Source organism: Pempheris klunzingeri, chromosome 1 (genome assembly GCF_042242105.1).
Source record: "Pempheris klunzingeri isolate RE-2024b chromosome 1, fPemKlu1.hap1, whole genome shotgun sequence".
NCBI classification, from domain to species: Eukaryota; Metazoa; Chordata; class Actinopteri; order Acropomatiformes; family Pempheridae; genus Pempheris; species Pempheris klunzingeri.
In genome coordinates this window covers 2,344,646-2,363,625 of record NC_092012.1, presented here as the reverse complement: position 1 = coordinate 2,363,625, position 18,980 = coordinate 2,344,646, and the positions used below count along the sequence as shown (strand labels likewise).

The 18,980-nt window shown below is 42.1% G+C and overlaps 2 protein-coding genes across 2 annotated transcripts; one reads left to right on the top strand and one right to left on the bottom strand.

The window, feature by feature from the left end:
- Window positions 1-1,078: 1,078 nt before the first annotated feature.
- On the bottom strand, window positions 1,079-9,446 carry dapk2a (death-associated protein kinase 2a). Its single transcript, XM_070834448.1, has 9 exons — window positions 9,378-9,446; window positions 9,081-9,178; window positions 6,624-6,845; window positions 6,207-6,345; window positions 4,708-4,837; window positions 4,098-4,173; window positions 3,812-3,964; window positions 3,524-3,569; window positions 1,079-1,963 (listed from the first exon to the last, which is right to left on the bottom strand). Exons 2-9 carry the CDS (start codon window positions 9,140-9,142, stop codon window positions 1,310-1,312), a joined length of 1,482 nt encoding a protein of 493 aa, XP_070690549.1. The 5' UTR covers window positions 9,143-9,178; window positions 9,378-9,446; the 3' UTR covers window positions 1,079-1,309.
- Window positions 9,447-11,388: 1,942 nt separating this feature from the next.
- sh2d7 (SH2 domain containing 7) lies at window positions 11,389-17,297 on the top strand. Its single transcript, XM_070831469.1, has 6 exons — window positions 11,389-11,543; window positions 12,202-12,291; window positions 12,381-12,546; window positions 13,845-14,069; window positions 15,657-16,289; window positions 17,101-17,297. Exons 1-6 carry the CDS (start codon window positions 11,389-11,391, stop codon window positions 17,143-17,145), a joined length of 1,314 nt encoding a protein of 437 aa, XP_070687570.1. The 3' UTR covers window positions 17,146-17,297.
- Window positions 17,298-18,980: the final 1,683 nt, after the last annotated feature.

The following is an 18,980-nucleotide window of genomic DNA, read 5'->3' as shown; positions in this document are numbered from 1 at the left end:
GAGCTGTTTGACTTCCTGGCCCAGAAGGAGTCTCTGAGCGAGGAGGAGGCCACCCAGTTCATCAAGCAGATCCTGGAGGGGGTGAACTACCTCCACGCCAGGAAAATAGCCCACTTTGATCTCAAGGTTTGTCCGGACGGCACATGACACGCTCTGTTTTCTGTTTTGAACTCCACGTGGGACACACTGTCACATCTCTGAGCCTTAACAAAGACAGAAGGGTCAGAGGGAAGTCGCTCACTTCAGCCGTGACATTTTGTCAAAGCCACAAAAACTCAAGTCATGCTCACAGTTCATTCCTCTGAATTATTATTTTTTAAAAGCCTCGTCAACAACAACACAAGAGTATTCTCAGAGCTGAAGCCATCAGCAGACTGTTTCTGGGACCTGAATATCAAAATAAAAAGGAGTTTTTGTATTTGTGCCCTCTGACTGCACATCTCACAGTCTGAGGGAACGACGTGGAGCGACCAGCAGCAGCAGCAGCAGCAGCATCATCTGCACATAATGGTCTTAAAGGGGTGTTTTTGGAAGTGTGGCTGTATGAGATACTATCCACAGTCAGGAGTCCCGGCACAGATGCTAAGTGATGTAGTGCTGTGGACGGGTTTTAGCCTCCACTTATAAAAATCAATATCAGTTTAAGTGCTCACTATATTTAGAGTATTTAGAGTATACCACACAGCCCTTTCTGATCTGACGCTTTTCTTTTTCTCTTTTCTCGCCTCAAAGCCACCAGACTCCATTGACAAAAACAGTAATTTAACCTCAGAGAACACAGGAGGAGCAGGTCTACCGCTGCCTCGATCGGCTAGATTGTTTGTGTTATTGTGTGACTCTGGTGTTTTAAACGGTTACTTTGGATCCAAACTAACATGTTGGGTTCATCGATCACGGCAGCAGTAAGACAGCGAACTCCTGCTTTCTGCAAGGTCACATTTTCTCAAGGAAGACTGGCGGCTTTGAGGCGAGAATGTTCATCATCTACTGCAGGTAAAACCATAGGAACCACATACAACCCCACTAAAAATAATCCAGACTATCCCTTCAATAAATCATAAATCAATGTTTGCCTTTATCTCCGACACAGAGCACAACAAACCGACAACACTGACGAAAAATGACACTGAAATGCAAGTGTAAATCAGTAAATTATACAGTTTGTTTTCAAAAACTGGATCGTACTAACATTTCTAATATTTCTGTAAGATGATCCTTCAGGCCGTGATACAGTCCTCCCTCAGTGGATCCCTCCTGCTCACAGCTGCTATTTGAAATGCTTTTAAAACAAACGTTGAGCTCAGAGTGTTTATCTTTGCTGTCCGGTCTCAAATTCCAGGTTGATCCCGGACAGCAGCTCTCCTCCACAGGAGCGGTTCAGCAGCTCCTTCAGGGCTTCGTTCACGTCGTTGTTGAAGACGGTGGCGAAGCTGCAGTTGGGGTATCCTCCGCCGCCTCCATCCATGGGAAAGGAGCCCATCACCTCCTGCACCCATTTCAGCTCATTGCTGAGCTCCAAGCGCAGCGCGTCGAAGTGGCTCTGTCTCTCCTGGTAGCGGCCGCTGGTGGCGGCGAGGCTGCAGCCGAAGGCCTGCATGTCGTCCTGCAGGCTCCTCTTGAAGGCCTCCACCTTACGGAACTCGTAGCGGATTTGCGAGAGATCGTGACGCACGCCTTCGCTCTCCTCCTTGTACCAGGCCTCCTTTTCATTGTATATAGACACCATGGCGTCGATATCCTCCTGCAGGGAGTCGTGGGCTGCTGCCAGGCTAACGAAGGAGCTCTCCATCTGGTCAATGTCCTCCACCACCTGGGCAAAGCGCTCAAAGTTTACATAGGTGTTGTTGGGTGGCATGCTTGAGTGGGACTTGATGGTGTACTCCCTCAGGCGCTTGGTCTTCAGCTGGCGGCGCTCCCGTTTCTTCGGCTCCTGGGCTTTATTTTCCTCCTTGTGCTCATTGGACTTAAGGTTCGAGAAAAGGGAGAGTTAGTAACACAGATAACACAGAGCTCTGCAGGCAGAAGGGGAAACACATTTGCACAGATTAATGTCAAATTAACGACGTACAAATAATGAAAACTGATATGCAGTTTTTCCAAACATGGCTGTTGAAGGGTAACTTCTGTATCTTTAATCCTGGGCCCTATAATTTCAAATTCTGACTAGGGCAAAAAGTTTTGGAACTGGTCCGGTAGATCTCCTCAACTGGCAGCTACATAACAGGCTGCCATGGCTGTAACAACTGCACCTGATCACAGTAGGTCCACTAAAAGTGCTTGTTTGATCCACTGACAGGCTCAGAGTGTTATTCTAAGTGTGTGACAGCATCATGGAAAGGATCCCTACAGAGAGAGACCTGGAAGATCCTTTTGGTTTAACCACAAACAGCCGTTATATCGCTCTCTGCACACACACCAGACTACATTCACAAAAACAGTGATTTTACCTCACAGGAACAAAGGGGTTGCTGGGCGACCGCTGCCTTGATCTGTTAGTTTGTTTGTGTCATTGTGTGTTACATAAATATGGTTTTGGATCTGAAATACCACTTTAAAACGCCAAAGTCAGACACTAACACAAAAAAACCAATTGAATTGAGAACGTGGTAGACCAGCAACCCCTGTGTAAAATGACTGTTTTTGTCAATGGAGTCTGGTGTTCTTGAAGAGAGCGATTTAACGTCTCTTTGTGGTTAAACAAAAGCGGATCTTCCAGGTCTCTCTCTGTGGGGATCCTTTACATAATGTTGTCAGACACTTAGAATGATAAGCAGAGGATTTAATCAGCATTTGTACATTTGTTAAACATGGAACAGCCGTTATATTGCTCTCTTCAAACACACCAGACTCCATTGACAAAAACACACACAGGAAAATTTTACTGATACTGATGAGCTTGGTCATTTAGCTGTCACTGCTGCCGGAGTGAATTAATAAAAGAGGGACCTGAAATAGTGACCATGTGGCCTCAGCTTGGCCTCCCTTATGAAAATGTCTCAGCTCTGCCACCGCTCACCTTTCATTTCGGGGCTTAAGTAACAGTGACTCATTCACTGGCACCGACGGGAAGCTAAAAAAGGAGCATGTTCGTGTGTTTACAGCAGAGAATTCAGTCTGTTTCAGCAAATATTGCCTCCCATTTGCAGATACTGAGAATCAAATATATTTCCACAAATGTCCCTTTCTAATCTAGAGCTGGATGACCTAAATCCGGGTGCTTGGGGGCATTTTGGGGCCTCAGGACTTTGTTTGCTCTTGGCTCCGTTCATTGTTGTCCACATTAACACTCTTCAGGTCTCTGCTACTGAACTGACTCACCCACGGCTGTGGTGCTGTGACTGTAAATGAGCCGCGTTGGCCAGAATAACCACATTTCTGTGTGTGCGTTTATCGACATTAGCAGTCAGAAATGTTTAAAACTACACAAAAACATCTTCACGAATTATATAATCCATCATCCAGGCTGTGATGCCACAAGATGCAGACAAAGACATTTTAAAAAATATAAAAAATGAAGTTTTACCTTGATCCACGGGTGATTGAGAGCATCTTGAATTGTTAATCTTTTCCTATAAGAAATAAAAGAAAATGTCCACATGATGAAACTACCACAGTCACAGTCAGCGTATAAAAAGCCATAGTAGGTCAAATTAAACTCACTAATTCACAAGAAAAAACTACAAAAATAAAGTTTTGTTCTCATAAATTTACCACTTTAGTCTCAGAGAAGATGCAAGCTTCATTTAATTTTTTTAAACCTCCACCGACGCCAATATGTCGTCGTTACCGTGTTCTGCACGAGCGCTCTTACTTCTTATCCTTCTCCAGCAACTGGCTGATGAATTTCTTGGCCAGCTCACTGGTGTGGCAGAAGAACTCCTCATCAAACTCATAATTTATGGCTGAAATGTTCCCCAGCGTGTCCTGTTTGGTCTCCCCCAGGAAAGGTGAAGCACCACTCAGCCTGGAGCAAAACATAGAAGGAGGATCAGTTTATCCTCCTGTTTGACAGAAGCTTTAGTATGACCATGATAATAATAATAGTTAAGATAGTGAGTGTGCAATAAGGGGCATTGAGCTATGGGAGGATCACTTGCAGGATGTAGGTGATGACCCCGATGCTCCACATGTCTGCTTCTAATCCCAGCGGCTCGTAGTTTACAATCTCTGGTGCTTGAAGGGCAAACAGATGAAAGACAAAATGCATCTCTGTTAAAGTAGCTGAAAAACGAACAGACTCGCCCTGGTTGTCATTTCTGACAAGTAACTTCAGCTGTTCGCTCTCTCGCCAGACTCCATTGATAAAAACAGTAATTTTACCTCCCAGAGAACAGGAGTTGCTGGACCACTGCTGCCTCGATCGGTTAGTTTGCTTGTGTTTTTGCGTGACTTTTGTGTTTTAAATAGTTCGTTTAAGTTCAAACAAACTTCACTGATTCATTGATCAAGGCAGCAGTAGCAAAGAAACCCCCTATGTTCTCTGAGCTAAAATTACTGTTTTTGTCAGTGGAGTCTGGTGGCTTTGGAGAGGGCAAAGAGAAAGAGAAAACAAAAGTTGCAGTGACATTTACACTGATCTTTTTTATTCTAAGTGGCCTTTTTTTCAGCTAAAATTAGTTTCGCATCAACTCACCATCTACTTATTTGTTTCCAAACGGTTTAAAATAAGAATAAATGAAGCAGGAGTAACAAATGGACCCGTCTCACCGACAAACTCTGGTGTTCCAAAGATGTTTTTGAACTCAACGCCGGCTTCAATCTTGTGGGCGAGACCGAAATCAATCAGCTTGATTCTTGGCAGCGGCACATTCTTGTCCAGCAGCATTATGTTTTCAGGCTGCAGGCGAGAGAGAGACATTTGTTATACATTTTTTATACGTCTGTCTGTCTGTCTGTCTGCTCTGTCTGTCTGTCTGCTCTGTGTCCCGCTCAGCTTCTTTACTCGTGTTCAGCTGCTCCTCATTTTATTCTCTCCTGTTCTTATTTTACATATTTAGTTTCAGTTTAGTTAACACGCATTAACTAACTAATATTAAGTTATATATTTGGTTTTGAGGGGCAAAACTGTTGCAAACTAATTGCTCCACCTAGTGGAACAAAGCTCCCTCATGTATTTTACTCAGCTCGTTGCGTCGTCCTCCTGGTTAAACCTCCAGCCGGACCTCTATCATACCAACGTCAACCTGAAAAATCAAAGCAGAATCCGTCTCTCCACGGTTTTCTCCGCTACTAACTACGAATTTAATTACAGAATCGTTAAAGTGTCTGATTTATTGGTTCAAACATCAAACACCAAAGCTGCTTTAAAAATCCCCTAACCTCTGGCAGCCTGGTGGAAAACCCACTCCTGTGAGTGTTCAGCGAGGTTAAATTACTGTTTTCTTCAATGGAGTCTGGTGGTTTTAAAGAGGGCGATATAACTGCTTGAGGTCCCCATCAGAAAAGGGCCGCGTGACGGGAAGTGGTGAAATATTCTAAATAGAATATATCTAACCTGATGTGGACCAAGTTCAGATCTGAACTAACTGAAGTAACCAATCGAGGCAGCGGTAGACCTGCTCCTCCTGTGTTCTGTGAGGTTAAATTACTGTTTTTGTCAATGGAGTCTGGTGGAAAAAAGAAAAGCATCAGTTCCCCATCAGAAAGGGCTGTGTGGTATACTCTAAATATTCTAAATATAGTGAGCACTTAAACTGATATTGATTTTTTTAAGTGAAGGCTAAAACCCGTCCACAGCACTACATCACTTAGCATCTGTGCCGGGACTCCTGACTGTGGATAGTATCTCATACAGCCACACTTCCAAAAACACCCCTTTAAGACCATTATGTGCAGATGATGCTGCTGCTGCTGCTGCTGGTCGCTCCACGTCGTTCCCTCAGACTGTGAGATGTTCAGTCAGAGGGCACAAATACAAAAACTCCTTTTTATTTTGATATTCAGGTCCCAGAAACAGTCTGCTGGTGGCTTCAGCTCTGAGAATACTCTTGTGTTGTTGTTGACGAGGCTTTTAAAAAGAATAATCATTCAGAAGAATGAACTGTGAGCATGACTTGAGTTTTTGTGGCTTTGACAAAATGTCACGGCTGAAGTGAGCGACTTCCCTCTGACCCTTCTGTCTTTGTTAAGGCTCAGAGATGTGACAGTGTGTCCCACGTGGAGTTCAAAACAGAAAACAGAGCGTGTCATGTGCCGTCCGGACAAACCTTGAGATCAAAGTGGGCTATTTTCCTGGCGTGGAGGTAGTTCACCCCCTCCAGGATCTGCTTGATGAACTGGGTGGCCTCCTCCTCACTCAGAGACTCCTTCTGGGCCAGGAAGTCAAACAGCTCGCCTCCGGAGACCCTGAAACACAGACGCTCATCACCGACCGTCTGCTGTCAGACGTTCACTGAGGATAAGTGTATAGAGAAAGCCAAACTATAAGAAAAGGTCGTCCTTTCTCTGCTCCATCCGCCGTTTAGATTTGGCTCATGTGATCTCCTCCAGCCCACTGAACATTAACATTTGGAACATTAAACCGTGTAAACCTGCTCTGGTACACGTATGAACGTTAAAAAAATGAGCAGAATACTTTAAGACATTGTCAGACTTTTTAAGCGTCTGTGTCTTCGGTCACTCACAGCTCCAGGATGAGCACCACGTCGGTGCGGTTCTCGTAGACGTCGTGCAGCGTGACGATGTTTGGGTGCTGAATCTGCCGCAGGATGTCCACCTCCCGCTCGATCTCCTCCCGCCGCACCCCTCGAGAGCTGGCCATGCTCTGCCGCTTCTTGATGAACTTGGCGGCGAACTCCAGATTCGTGCTTTTCTCTCTGCATTGTTTTACGATGGCAAACTGCCCGCTGAAACACAAGAGGAGGAAGCACAGAGAGCTGCAGAGGATATATTCTTTGAGTTCAGCCCGAAAAAGGAAGTGAGAAAAACGCTGAAAATGACTCCAATTGTTATTCTAAGTGTGTGACAGCATCATGGAAAGGATCCCTACAGAGAGAGACCTGGAAGATCCTTTTGGTTTAACCACAAACAGCCGTTATATCGCTCTCTGCACACACACCAGACTACATTCACAAAAACAGTGATTTTACACGAGAGTCGCTGGTCTACCGCTGTCTAGATTCAATTAGTTTGTGTAATTGTGTGAGTTTTGAGTTAGTTTGTGTTAGTTAGTGAAGAGTTAGTTTGGATCCAACTCAATATTTGTAAAACAAACAAACTTACAGATCAAGGCAGCCCAGCAACTCTTGTGCTGTATGCAAAATTACTGTTTTTGTCAATGGAGTCTGGTGTGTTTGAAGAGAGCGATATAACGGCTGTTCCTGGTTTAACAAATGTACAAATGCTGATTAAATCCTCTGCTTGTCACCCTAAGTGCCTGACAGCATTATGTAAAGGATCCCCACAGAGAGAGACCTGGAAGATCCTTTTTTGTTTAACCACAATGAGACGTTAAATCGCTCTCTTCAAGCACACCAGACTACATTGAGAAAAACAGTAATTTTACACAGGGGTTGCTGGTCTACCACTGTCTCAATTCAATTGATTTGTTTGTGTTATTGTATGACTTTGGCATTTTAAAGTGATATTTCAGATCCAAAACCATATTTGCATAACACACAATGACACAAACAAACTAACAGATCAAGGCAGCAGTTGCCCAGCAACCCCTTTGTTCCTGGAGGTAAAATCACTGTTTTTATGAATGTAGTCTGGTGTGTGTGCAGAGATCGATATAACGGCTGTTTGTGGTTAAACCAAAAGGATCTTCCAGGTCTCTCTCTGTAGGGATCCTTTCCATAATGCTGTCACACACTTAGAATAACAATCTGAGCCTGTCAGTGGCAAAAATAGTGTACGACTACGGGTGGATAAAACCATCATAACAGTCTTCCGCTTGTCACTCGAAATGACTCATAAGAATAAATCAATAACACAATCACACATGCAGGGCTGTGGTGGGATTGTGACTCAGCCTTCTCACTCAAATTTTTCCCAACACTTCAGTCTATTTATAATCCTGTCACTCTCACACACTCACACATCCAGACACAAGCAGCCACTTCATGTCAGCTGCTGGCTTTGGTCAGATGTGCTGAAGCACTTCTCTGCATTCAAAGGCGATACGTCTGTGCAGCTGCATGTTTTCCTTTTTATTTTTATTTTTGAATGGCTTGTAAGCTAACACTCTTCTTCCTCATCTGCAGCCCGTCTGGGAGCAGATACAGCAGCGGCTAAAGATAGAAGGCTCCTTTAAAAAGCAGCTCGACGTGCACAACAACAGTTGTCTCCACCTGACAACACACGGCAACTAAAACCAACTAAAACTAAACTATTACAGCCAAAGAGGAAGCACACAGTTTGGAGGGTGAAAACACAGGGAGCATTCGCAGCACGCAGTTAATGATTGAGAGTGATTTTCATATTGTTTTAGCGCAGCAGTAAACAGCTCTGTGCTGGGACCTACATGCTGAGTGACACTTTATTTTGAAATTTATGACTTCTACTACAAATAAAAGCCTCTGATCGTTGTTATTTCATTTTACTCTCCACACCAACGCTGGCGTCAGGGTTGACTTTTAATAATACGGTCACATTGAGGCTGCTAATTCTTTCCCACGCTTTCATTTAACATTAAAAATTATTCCCTTGTATGCGCTGCACCTCCTTAAACACAGGATACACCACACATTCCTATACAAAATGCTCAAGTAGTTAAAAAATAAACAAATAGATGCAGATGTATAAATGTACCGTTAGTTGCACAGTTTGTAGTGAAGATTTGAGTTATTTATGCTTTTATTATTTTCATTTATTACCGTTTCTTGAGTGTCTTTATGCTGCTGCAACAGTGCAATTTCCCTTTAGGGATTAATAAAGTACTCTATCTATCTATCTATTTACATATATACACACTACATTGTCTGTTTTTAAACCATCAGTTATTTGGTTCCTATTTTACATTAAATATCCCACAATTATTCATTAAAACTACATTAAATCAAACACAAATACCAGTAATGTGCACTTTAACACACTGAGAAGTAACCTGAGAGGAGATACTGGGTGTGAAATGTCTCTACCTTCCCAACTCTTCACCGATTTCATAGAAATCCTCCACTTTCTGCTGTTTGAATAAGTTCATGGCTGCAGTTAGGATGACATCTGCATCTCTCTTTACCTGCAAGAACAAACCACAGTTGACTTTTTATCATCTGGAGAAATGCAACAGGACAAAAGCTGGTGACAGTGAAGGGTAAAACACAGAGCTGGTTGTAGAAATGTCATGTCAGCTGTGGCTGCAGGTTGTCTGAAGTAGGAAACTACTAAATAATACAGAAACAGCAGGAAATAACACCAGTTAATAGGAAATAGCTCACCGTGTTAAACACTCTGTGCCCTGGTCGTGAACACCACGTCCTCCTCCTGTCCTCTGTGAGTGTGTGTGTGTGTGTGTGTCCAATATTGTGCTCAGGCCACGAGGACTCCGTCCACCAGCACGGGGTGCGCGTCACACCGAACTTCATTGAGAAAACTACGAATTTAACGCGACACTTTCTTAAGACTGGATGAAATTAGTCGATTTTTGAAAACGCCACCTGTTACTATAATATCATGCGCACGTCAATGTGTATAGTGATCCGAGTAAAGCAGCTGGTTTACGTTAATTTAGACTAGTTTTTCAATGGTTCACACTCCTCCATTACACGCTTACCTGAAGAATATTCAGATGTTTTTGTTCAAAAGAAAAGGTTTTCGGTGTAGTATTTTCATGCCGAATCGACAATGAAAACGTTCAAACTCAGGAAGTACATTCATCTTTGTTAAATTATGCATGTACCTCTGCAGGTATGTAAGTGAACTTTTACTTCGCGATAATATAAACGAGGTCTGGCGTCACCGTGTGCGCGCGCGCTCTGCCTCTTAGCTTGACCATCTGTTCAGCTCGCGCATGAAACTATGACACCTGTCGTGTCGCACGCGCTGACACACCGTGAGGTCTGAAAAAAAAAAAAATTAAATTTAGATTAATTTTCATTTTCAGGATTCAAAGGACATTCAAACATTTACTGTTTAAATATGTTATTATTATAAACTCTTATTTTATAAAATGTGCCTTTTATGGTTAAATACAAATTCTAGTAAAAACAAAAACTATCAGATTTATTTTATTTTATTTTAATTCAATTCAATTCAATTCAATTCAATTCAATTCAATTCAATTCAATTTAATTTATAGGGATTTATTGAATCCCTCCTTTCAAAATAAAAGCGGGTTATCTTCGTCTCCATGTCTTGCTCTCCTCCTGGTTCAGATTTCAGCAGTGATCCCCGTCTTGTACTTTTGTCCCAACAAATTAACTTTTACATTTTTGGCGGCACCAGTGGTGGTGACCGTCAGTTGGCCAGTTGTTTGAAGATAACTTGATAAGGTAATAAGGATATTGACGGTCCCCAGAGGATGAATCATGACAGGTTTGATGGCCGACCTGACCTCCTCTCTGTAGCTCCACCTTCTGACCAAACGTATTTGAACATAAATGCTGTGAAACAACTAATGTGCAGGTTGTCAGAATCAGAATCTGCGCAGTAGTGAAAATCACCTACAAAGCCACCAGACTCTATTAATGAAAACAGTAATTTTACCTCGCAGAACACAGAGTCGCTGGTCTACTGCTGCCTCGATCGATTGATTTGTTTGTGTTATTGGGTGTTACACAAATATTAAATTGGATGTGAACAAACCATTTAAAACACTCAAAAACACAAACAAACTAACAGATTGAGGCAGCAGTAGACCGGCAATTTGTGTATTCTGTGAGGTAAAAATACTGGTTTTGTCAATGGAGTCTGGTGGCTTTGAAGAAAGCGATATAATAGCTGATTGTGGTTAAACAAAAAGGATCTTACAGGCCTATTTGAAACCCAAAATATGTAAATACAGGGCCAAGGTTTAAACATGCTGTAGTTTAACCTTTAACCCTGAATTTGAATGGTTTACCTAGTTAGGAAGGCCTTTTAAGCCCCTATGACGATCAGATTTTTGGCCCCACACTGCAGAAAAACAACAACATATCCATGTCCTTATAGTCCTCAAATCTGCTGCTCCATTTTTCACAGTCAAGTAGATTATCAGACCAAAATGAAAACATTTTACGATGTGAACAAGCTGTTTAAGTTCAATCTGGAACAAGGAACTCAGATAGTAAAATGAAACTGGCAGCCCGATGAGGGCTGGAAGAGTCACTGCAGATAAACTGAAACAATACGCCTATTAAGGTGAGAGAGACGGCCAACGGAAATAGTCAAATGAGGCCCCTCATCTTCCTTTTGTGAGCAGAGAGGGTACAGTATGCCTGGTGTTGGCGGCGCTGCTCTGCCGAAGTGAGGATGGAGCAGAAGAAGTCGGAGGGTGACCTGCACATGGAGGCTTCAGAAGGAGGCCTGAAGGAGCTGGTGCTGAGGTGGTTCACCAAGACACAGGCGCCGCTCATCCTCCACAACGGGAGCTTCCCCGACTGGTTTCGAGGCTTCGCTGCAAGAAAGTAAGCAACACAGAGAAGAGTCCTACTGCAGGGCCTGTGGGGAGGGAGTGTAATAGGCTCTACCGTTAAATCTGCCTTTTTTTGAATAGAGTTCTGCATAATATGTAAATATCTCTGCCACCAACATGATGTTTGTTTTACTCTTTGTTGATCTGTGAGTTGCAGCGCTGTAGCTACAGCACCAGAGGTGGAAGTAACAACAAATACATTTACTCAAGTACTGTACTTAAGTACAATTTTGAGGTACTTTTATTTGAGTATTTCCATTTTATGCCATTTTATACTAATGCGCCACACAATCGTACTTTTTACTCCACTACATCTATCTGACAGCTTTAGTTATTTACATGCCGCTAGGTGGCTCAAACTCTCATTGTATGTATATTTATTTACATTTTGTGTTAATTATCTAAATCTGCATATTAGCTAGAAACTAAAGCTGTAAAATAAACGTAAAAAACAGAAGTCCAAAGTATCATAAAATGGAAATAATTAGTGACAACAGGTGCTAATGGACCTGGTTCCAGATATAAACGCTGTGTTTGCAGATCTTTGTCGTCTCTGAGTGAATAAAAGAGGTTTCACAACATGGCTGCATTGTTTTTAAGTCTAAATTTGCCTGCACATCTGTTTAATTGCGTCTCGCCCTCTGCCCCAGGGACGCCGAGGATCTGTTGAGAGATAAGGCTCTGGGCTGTTTTCTCATTCGCCTCAGTGATAAAGCCATCGGCTACATCCTGTCCTACAAGTGAGGCAAATCGAGCCCGTCAAAAATAACCCAGCTCGCTTTCTTTCTGACTCATCTCACTGGCCGCGTGTGCATTTCCTCCCGCGAAGGGGCCACGACAGGTGCCGCCATTTTGTCATCACGCAGAATCAACGGGGTCAGTTCGTCATATCGGGAGACTGTCAGACGTACGGCAGCCTCACGGAGCTGATAGAGCATTTCAAAGTCAGCCCCATCCAGCCCTTCGGAGAATATCTGAACGCCAGCAGCCACGAGGTGAGAGAGTCGAACTTCTAACACAGTTTACAGCTGAGTGTTTTGTCTGTTATTCTGTCTGTCACATGAGCTTTTTCAGCGCCCTCTATAGGACAGACAAGCTGCAAGCAAGTGACGGTAGAGTTCATGTTGGGAAATGGTAGCAGTTTGGTTAGGTTTAGGTGCACACGGTTCTTGGTTAGGTTTAGGAAAAGGTTGTGGTTTTGGGTTAAAAGTTCATACTTGTATTTGGAGGTCCTACTAGAACACGTTTACATGGTTTTTAACGTTAAAAAAACACATTATTATTATTATTTTTCCCTTAGCAGACATTAGCCTCCGTCTGAACCCTCGCGTTTTAGTGAGAAAACACAATGGCGGACAGACAGGTGACCCAAAAATAGACTTACATACATTACCTGACTTCCTCCTTTGCTTTGAGATTGGCAGTGTAAACATTGATTGTTTTAACCCCTTAAAGAAACGGTAGTTTCCTGTCTGGCTGTACTGACGATTGTAGCCTTGAATTTCTCCTCTTGTTTCCAATTGTTGTTGCCTTTACACTCATTTATTGTACGAAGCAAAAAAAGAACAAAACAAAACAAGAAAAACCCTTTTTTGTCTGAAAAGCAAAGAGTGCTGAGTCAGACTGACAGCAGTTGGTGCCAAATCATGGTTCCCAGATGATGAATCCTAATGACTCTGAAAATCTCTTTATGGTTTGGTGAAATATCTCAACAACTATTGTTTGTATTTAAATTTTGTTCAAACTTTTTAACAGAATGAATTTGAGTCACTTCAGTGATCTGAAGACTTTTCTTCAAACTATCTATCATCTCACCAAACTTTGTGTTTAGGACTATTTAGCTAATGTTAGCATGCTAACACGCCAAGCCAAATCATTAGCACATTAGCTTTCATCATTAGCATGATGACGTTAGCATGCGACAGAAATTTGACAGTCACTTGAATCTGTTTTTAACCTGTTGCCTGAAATAACTGAGGTGCTTGTCTGTCCCTTTGTGTGCCTGTTTTACTGCTTTTATGTACCTTCAGTGTTTGCTGCGTTAGCGTTAGCTGTTTGTCCAATCTAATGTAAAGCAGGTGTGTAATTTAATGGCAGCAGGTCATAATTAAACAGCTAAAATCATAACACACTGTTTGGCCAGTTGGTGCTCTAAAACGCTTCAGCTCGTAAATCTGAAAGGCCTCACAACTGGTCTTATTTGACTGGAGCCTGCTTCATTTTCATGTCTCACTTCCCTTGTTGGAGCCAGATGGGCTCTAAAAGGGGCAATAACACAGGTTGTTATTCTCAGGGAAGCACAGGTGAGCTGTACGACGTGGTGAACTACAGCGCCAAAGAGAAGTCCTCCGTGAGCGTCCAAGCTCTGCGGACTCTGTGGGACCAGAAGAAAGATCATCACGGCAGGATTCAACGGCAAAATGACCCTCTTACAGCTCCACCACCTGCGCCGCCACCAAAACCCAAAAACAGAAAGCTGACGGGAGCCGTGTCAGTAGACCCAATGTCCCTCTCACAGGTATTTAAATATGTATTTGTCACTAAAGTGTTTGTTCGTTGGAGACACTTACAAGTTCATCCAAATAGTTGCATAGAGCATAAACTCCTTAATAATGTCTTTTTAGGTTGTTTCAGTATATAGATTCAAACTCAAAAACACCAGAGTTGGCATTTACACATATTTAGCAAAGTAAATATATGGCTTGTTGTCAGGTGTATGTAAGAACAATCATTAGATCAAAACGCCGACTTCACTCAAAGTCAAACCAGCACTTGCAAATTTGAGTTTAGTGTTCATGAGCATACATGCAAATCTTCGTCTGTGCATCGACGTCACACAGATTAAACAGTAACTGGGAAAAAAAAACATCTGTCCCTCATGCAGAGAGTCACAACCACCCAGCTGGATTAATAAGTGAATAGATAAGTTACTAATATCAGGTTATGTTATGTTTTTGTGTTCAGTGGTCAGGCTGTGATAATAGATAATATTCTATCTCTTAAAACAAGACTTTGTCATTTTAAATAAGCAGCAGCAACAACAGCCTCTGCTGCTAAATAAGAGCTAAAATATTTGAAGGGGGAAGGAAAACAAAGGAAAACTGAAAAACTTCTGCACCCACAGCAGTCAGACCCTCAGTAAGCATCATACATGTGAAAGAATAAGACTTTGGGGTGTGAATGGGAATGAAAGATGTTACTACAAGTCAATGTGTTATTTTAAAGGTCCAGTGTGTAAGATTTAGGGGGATTTATTAACAAAAATGGAGTCTAGTATCCATAATCCACATGATGTTCACAATGAGGCGACCACGCCCACTTAGGAGACTGTCAGTGTCATCGCCACGCCCCCTTTTGGGGAAAACAACCCCCTGTCAGAAACAATTAATTTAATAATGATCTGCCAAAGGGAAGCTGTACTGGGATTTAAAGCCACATTTAAAGCCATGTCCTTAAATAGATCCAGATAGAAGGGTTTTATGGCTCCAAGCTACATGCTAACACCATATGTTCGCTCATCTGTCAGTGTTTCTTGACCCTGTACCAGCTAAGCTGATTTTAGGGGCACAAAGCCCAACCAATTTTACAATACTAACAGCTGTAGACTAATTTCAGACTCTTTGCAGAATCAGTGTAGCTAATAATTGCATAAAAAATTCATAGCTTGTAAAAGAATAGCTTGTAGTTGGAGAAATGTTCTTTATAGGCGACTAACAGTTAGCTACTGGTTGGAAGTCAGGCTGCACTGACCAGGTTAATGCAGTTTAACCTTAACTTAAAGGCTATAATGTAACGTTAGCTAGGTTAGCTGTCAGAGCACAGTGCTAATACTAGCATGTTATGCTACATGTTAGCAATTTGCAAACCTGGAGACGTTGTTTTGTTTTTGTCGCTATTTCACATTAAAGTCTACGACGAGTGTTGTTTGTTTTCCTCCAGAAAGGTGCAGGTTCGAGATCGAGGAGTCCTGCCTGTCCAACTTCTACTACAACAAACCAACCGAAGATGCTCAGAACGTTTGTGAACGTTGTTGGTCCACGTGGACAGATGGTCTTGGATGGTCTTGTCGTCCATGTTGTCGCTGATTTGGTGTCGTGTCTTTCAGGGTGTTCCTCCAGTGCCAAAAAGAGGGATTCCTCTGAGCTTCTCCCTGAGTGGGTCTTTGCCCGACACAACATCCCATCCGACCAACGCCCCAAACAGATCCGAGAGACTCCGAGGACCCACAAACCCGTCGCTAACGCCTGACAGAGACTCTTTTCACACCACGGACACGAGTCCAGCAGGGTCCACGTACTTTGAGCTGATGCAGGTGGAGAGCAGAAGCAGATCTCTGCCAAGCCTGGACAACAACATGGAGGAGGAGGAGGAGAAGGAAGAGGAGGAGGAAGAGGAGGAGTACTCCAACAAGCTGCCCACAGTGAAGAGGGTCACCTGTCTCACCTACTCCCTCCATGACCCCAGAGACAGTTTGTGGCCGGGCAGTTCTAGGTCTGAGCCGCAGGGCGATGACGTGGAGATGTCCAGGGCCAACCCGCTGTACCAGACCTCCGAGGGGCCCGGGGGGAGTCGGGTCCCGCGGCGGGAAGTCTCCCAGGGGCCGACGCCCACCGGGCTGCCGGACGACACCTACGAGCAGATCCCCGGGGAGACGACCGCCACTGCCGCCCAAGGCAACACCTACGAGTCCCTGGAGGACGTGAAGACCAAGAAGTCCAAAACAACCTGGGGGAAAAATGTGAGTAGTGGTGGTAGTACTAGTAATGGTAGTGGTACTAGTAGTGGTAGTGGTGGTGGTAGTAGTACTAGTAGTGGTAGTACTAGTAATGGTAGTGGTACTAGTAGTGGTAGTGGTGGTGGTAGTAGTACTAGTAGTGGTAGTACTAGTAATGGTAGTGGTGGTAGTAGTAGTAGTGGTAGTAGTAGTGGTACTAGTAGTGGTATTAGTAGTGGTAGTACTAGTAATGGTAGTGGTGGTAGTAGTAGTACTAGTAGTGGTGGTGGTAGTAGTACTAGTAATGGTAGTGGTGGTACTAGTAATGGTAGTGGTACTAGTAGTGGTAGTACTAGTAATGTTAGTGGTAGTAGTAGTGGTACTAGTAGTGGTAGTACTAGTAATGGTAGTGGTGGTAGTAGTAGTACTAGTAGTGGTGGTGGTAGTAGTACTAGTAATGGTAGTGGTGGTAGTAGTAGTAGTGGTAGTACTAGTAATGGTAGTGGTGGTAGTAGTAGTAGTAATGGTAGTGGTGGTAGTAGTAGTACTAGTAATGGTAGTGGTGTTAGTAGTAGTAGTACTAGTAGTGGTGGTGGTAGTAGCACTAGTAATGGTAGTGGTGGTAGTAGTAATAGTAGTGGTAGTACTAGTAATGGTAGTGGTGGTAGTAGTAGTAGTGGTAGTAGTAGTAATAGTAATGGTAGTAGTACTAGTAGGGGTAGTGGTAGTAGTACTAGTAGTGGTAGTAGTAGCAGTAGTAGTGTTTATTTTAACTAATACTTCACACTTTTAACTTCATTTTAACTAATTAATTTGTTTGTTTCTCTGTTTGCAGAACATAAAATGGAAGAAGTTCCTTCCTGATTACATGAAGAAATAAATGTCACTTAAAGGACTGAGATGACTCGAGTATTATAAAGCAAATCACTTATGTAGAAATATTTTATTAAGTAGAGTTCAGATGTTTAAATGCTGCAAAAATCTCACTTTACAGTGTATTAACCCAGTATGGTCATTCAAATCACTCCTGAAAACACACTGTATAATATAATAAATCTGTTTTAAATCTTGTTCTGCGACTGTGTTCAAAGGTACAAATAAAGTCTCCTCTTATTATTGTTATTTGTGTATTATTAACTGTATTATTAATTTTGGTAAACATCATTATCCTAATTAGGAAATACATTAGAATTATTTTATTTATTTATTCTATTATTTTAGAAGTAGTAGCAACTGTAGTTGTCACGGTATTAGTATTAGTTAGTAGTATTAGTATTAGTTACTAGTAGTATTAATAGTAGTAGTAGCAATAGCATCAGTGTTAGTTGTAGTATTAGTTAGTTAGTATTAGTATCAGTTAGTAGTATTAGTATTAGTTACTAGTAGTATTAATAGTAGTAGTAGCAATAGCATCAGTGTTAGTTGTAGTATTAGTTAGTTAGTATTAGTATCAGTTAGTAGGATTAGTATTAGTAGTAGTTAGTAGTAGCTGTTGTACTCTGTCTGTCCAGGTCCAGACTTGCTGCATTAGTTAGTTAGTATAGCATTAGTATTATTATTATTATTAGTAGTATTACTTAGTTAGTAGTATTAGTATTAGCTAGTAGTAGTACTAGTATTAGTTAGTACTAGTTAGAAGTAGCTGTTGCTCTGTTTAGGTCCAGACTTGCTGCATTAGTTAGTTAGTATTAGTATCAGTTAGTAGTATTAGTATTAGTTAGTAGTAGTATTACTTAGTTAGTTAGTAGTAGTATTTGTTAGTAGCTAGTAGTCGCTGTTGTACTCTGTTTAGGTCCAGACTTGCTGTATTAGTTAGTTAGTATAACATTAGTATTAGTAGTATTAGTATTACTTAGTTAGTAGTACTGCTAGTATTAGTTAGTACTACTACTAGTGTTAGTTAGTAGTAGCTGTTCAGGCTGCTGTTGAATCCTCTCGTCAGGTTTCTTTTTGTGTCTGTGTTTCATTGCCAGCTTCTCTTTCCTGCTCACTTCCTGTGTGTGTGGACTCCTCTGGCTCTTCCTCACAGCCCGGAGCCTCCCTCCTCTTCATCTGGAGCTCTGTTTGAACTGACTTCTCCTTCATGATGAGCTCTTCCTCCGTCTGAAGCTCCGTCCTCGTTATCTACACCCCTCCTCCACCTCTGAAGAGGATCCCTCTCTTCTCCTCAAAGGCCTCCAGTCTCCTCTCTCTGAAAAAACCCTCTGAACTGACGGGTTAAATTAACTCTCTGAGGGACGCAGTCAGTCTGAAGATCTCCCTCATCATCATCATCATCATCATCATCATCATCATCTCTATAAATAAAATACAATAAAATGAAGAATGTTTTCATCCAAAATGGCTGCCTTTCATTCCCTGTTTCACAAACCTGTTTACAGTACTTTCAGTAGTAGTACTAGTAGTAGTACTGGTAGTATTAGTAGTAGTAATATTAGTGATAGTGGTAGTATTAGTTAATATTAATACTTAATACTAATACTACAGTAGTAGTAGAAGCAGGTGTAGTACTAGGAGTAGTAGTGGTAGTAGTAGTAGTAGTAGTAATAGAAGTAATGGTATTGTATTTGGCTTTTTGTTCATTTTTTATACAGAAATGTGGATTTGTTTTTGAATAAAGTTTAAAACTGTGGATTTGCTGTTTAATTTTTTCATCGTTTCAGTCAGTAATGTTAAACCTTTGTTTTGTTACTGTGCTGCTCTACAGCGATGTAG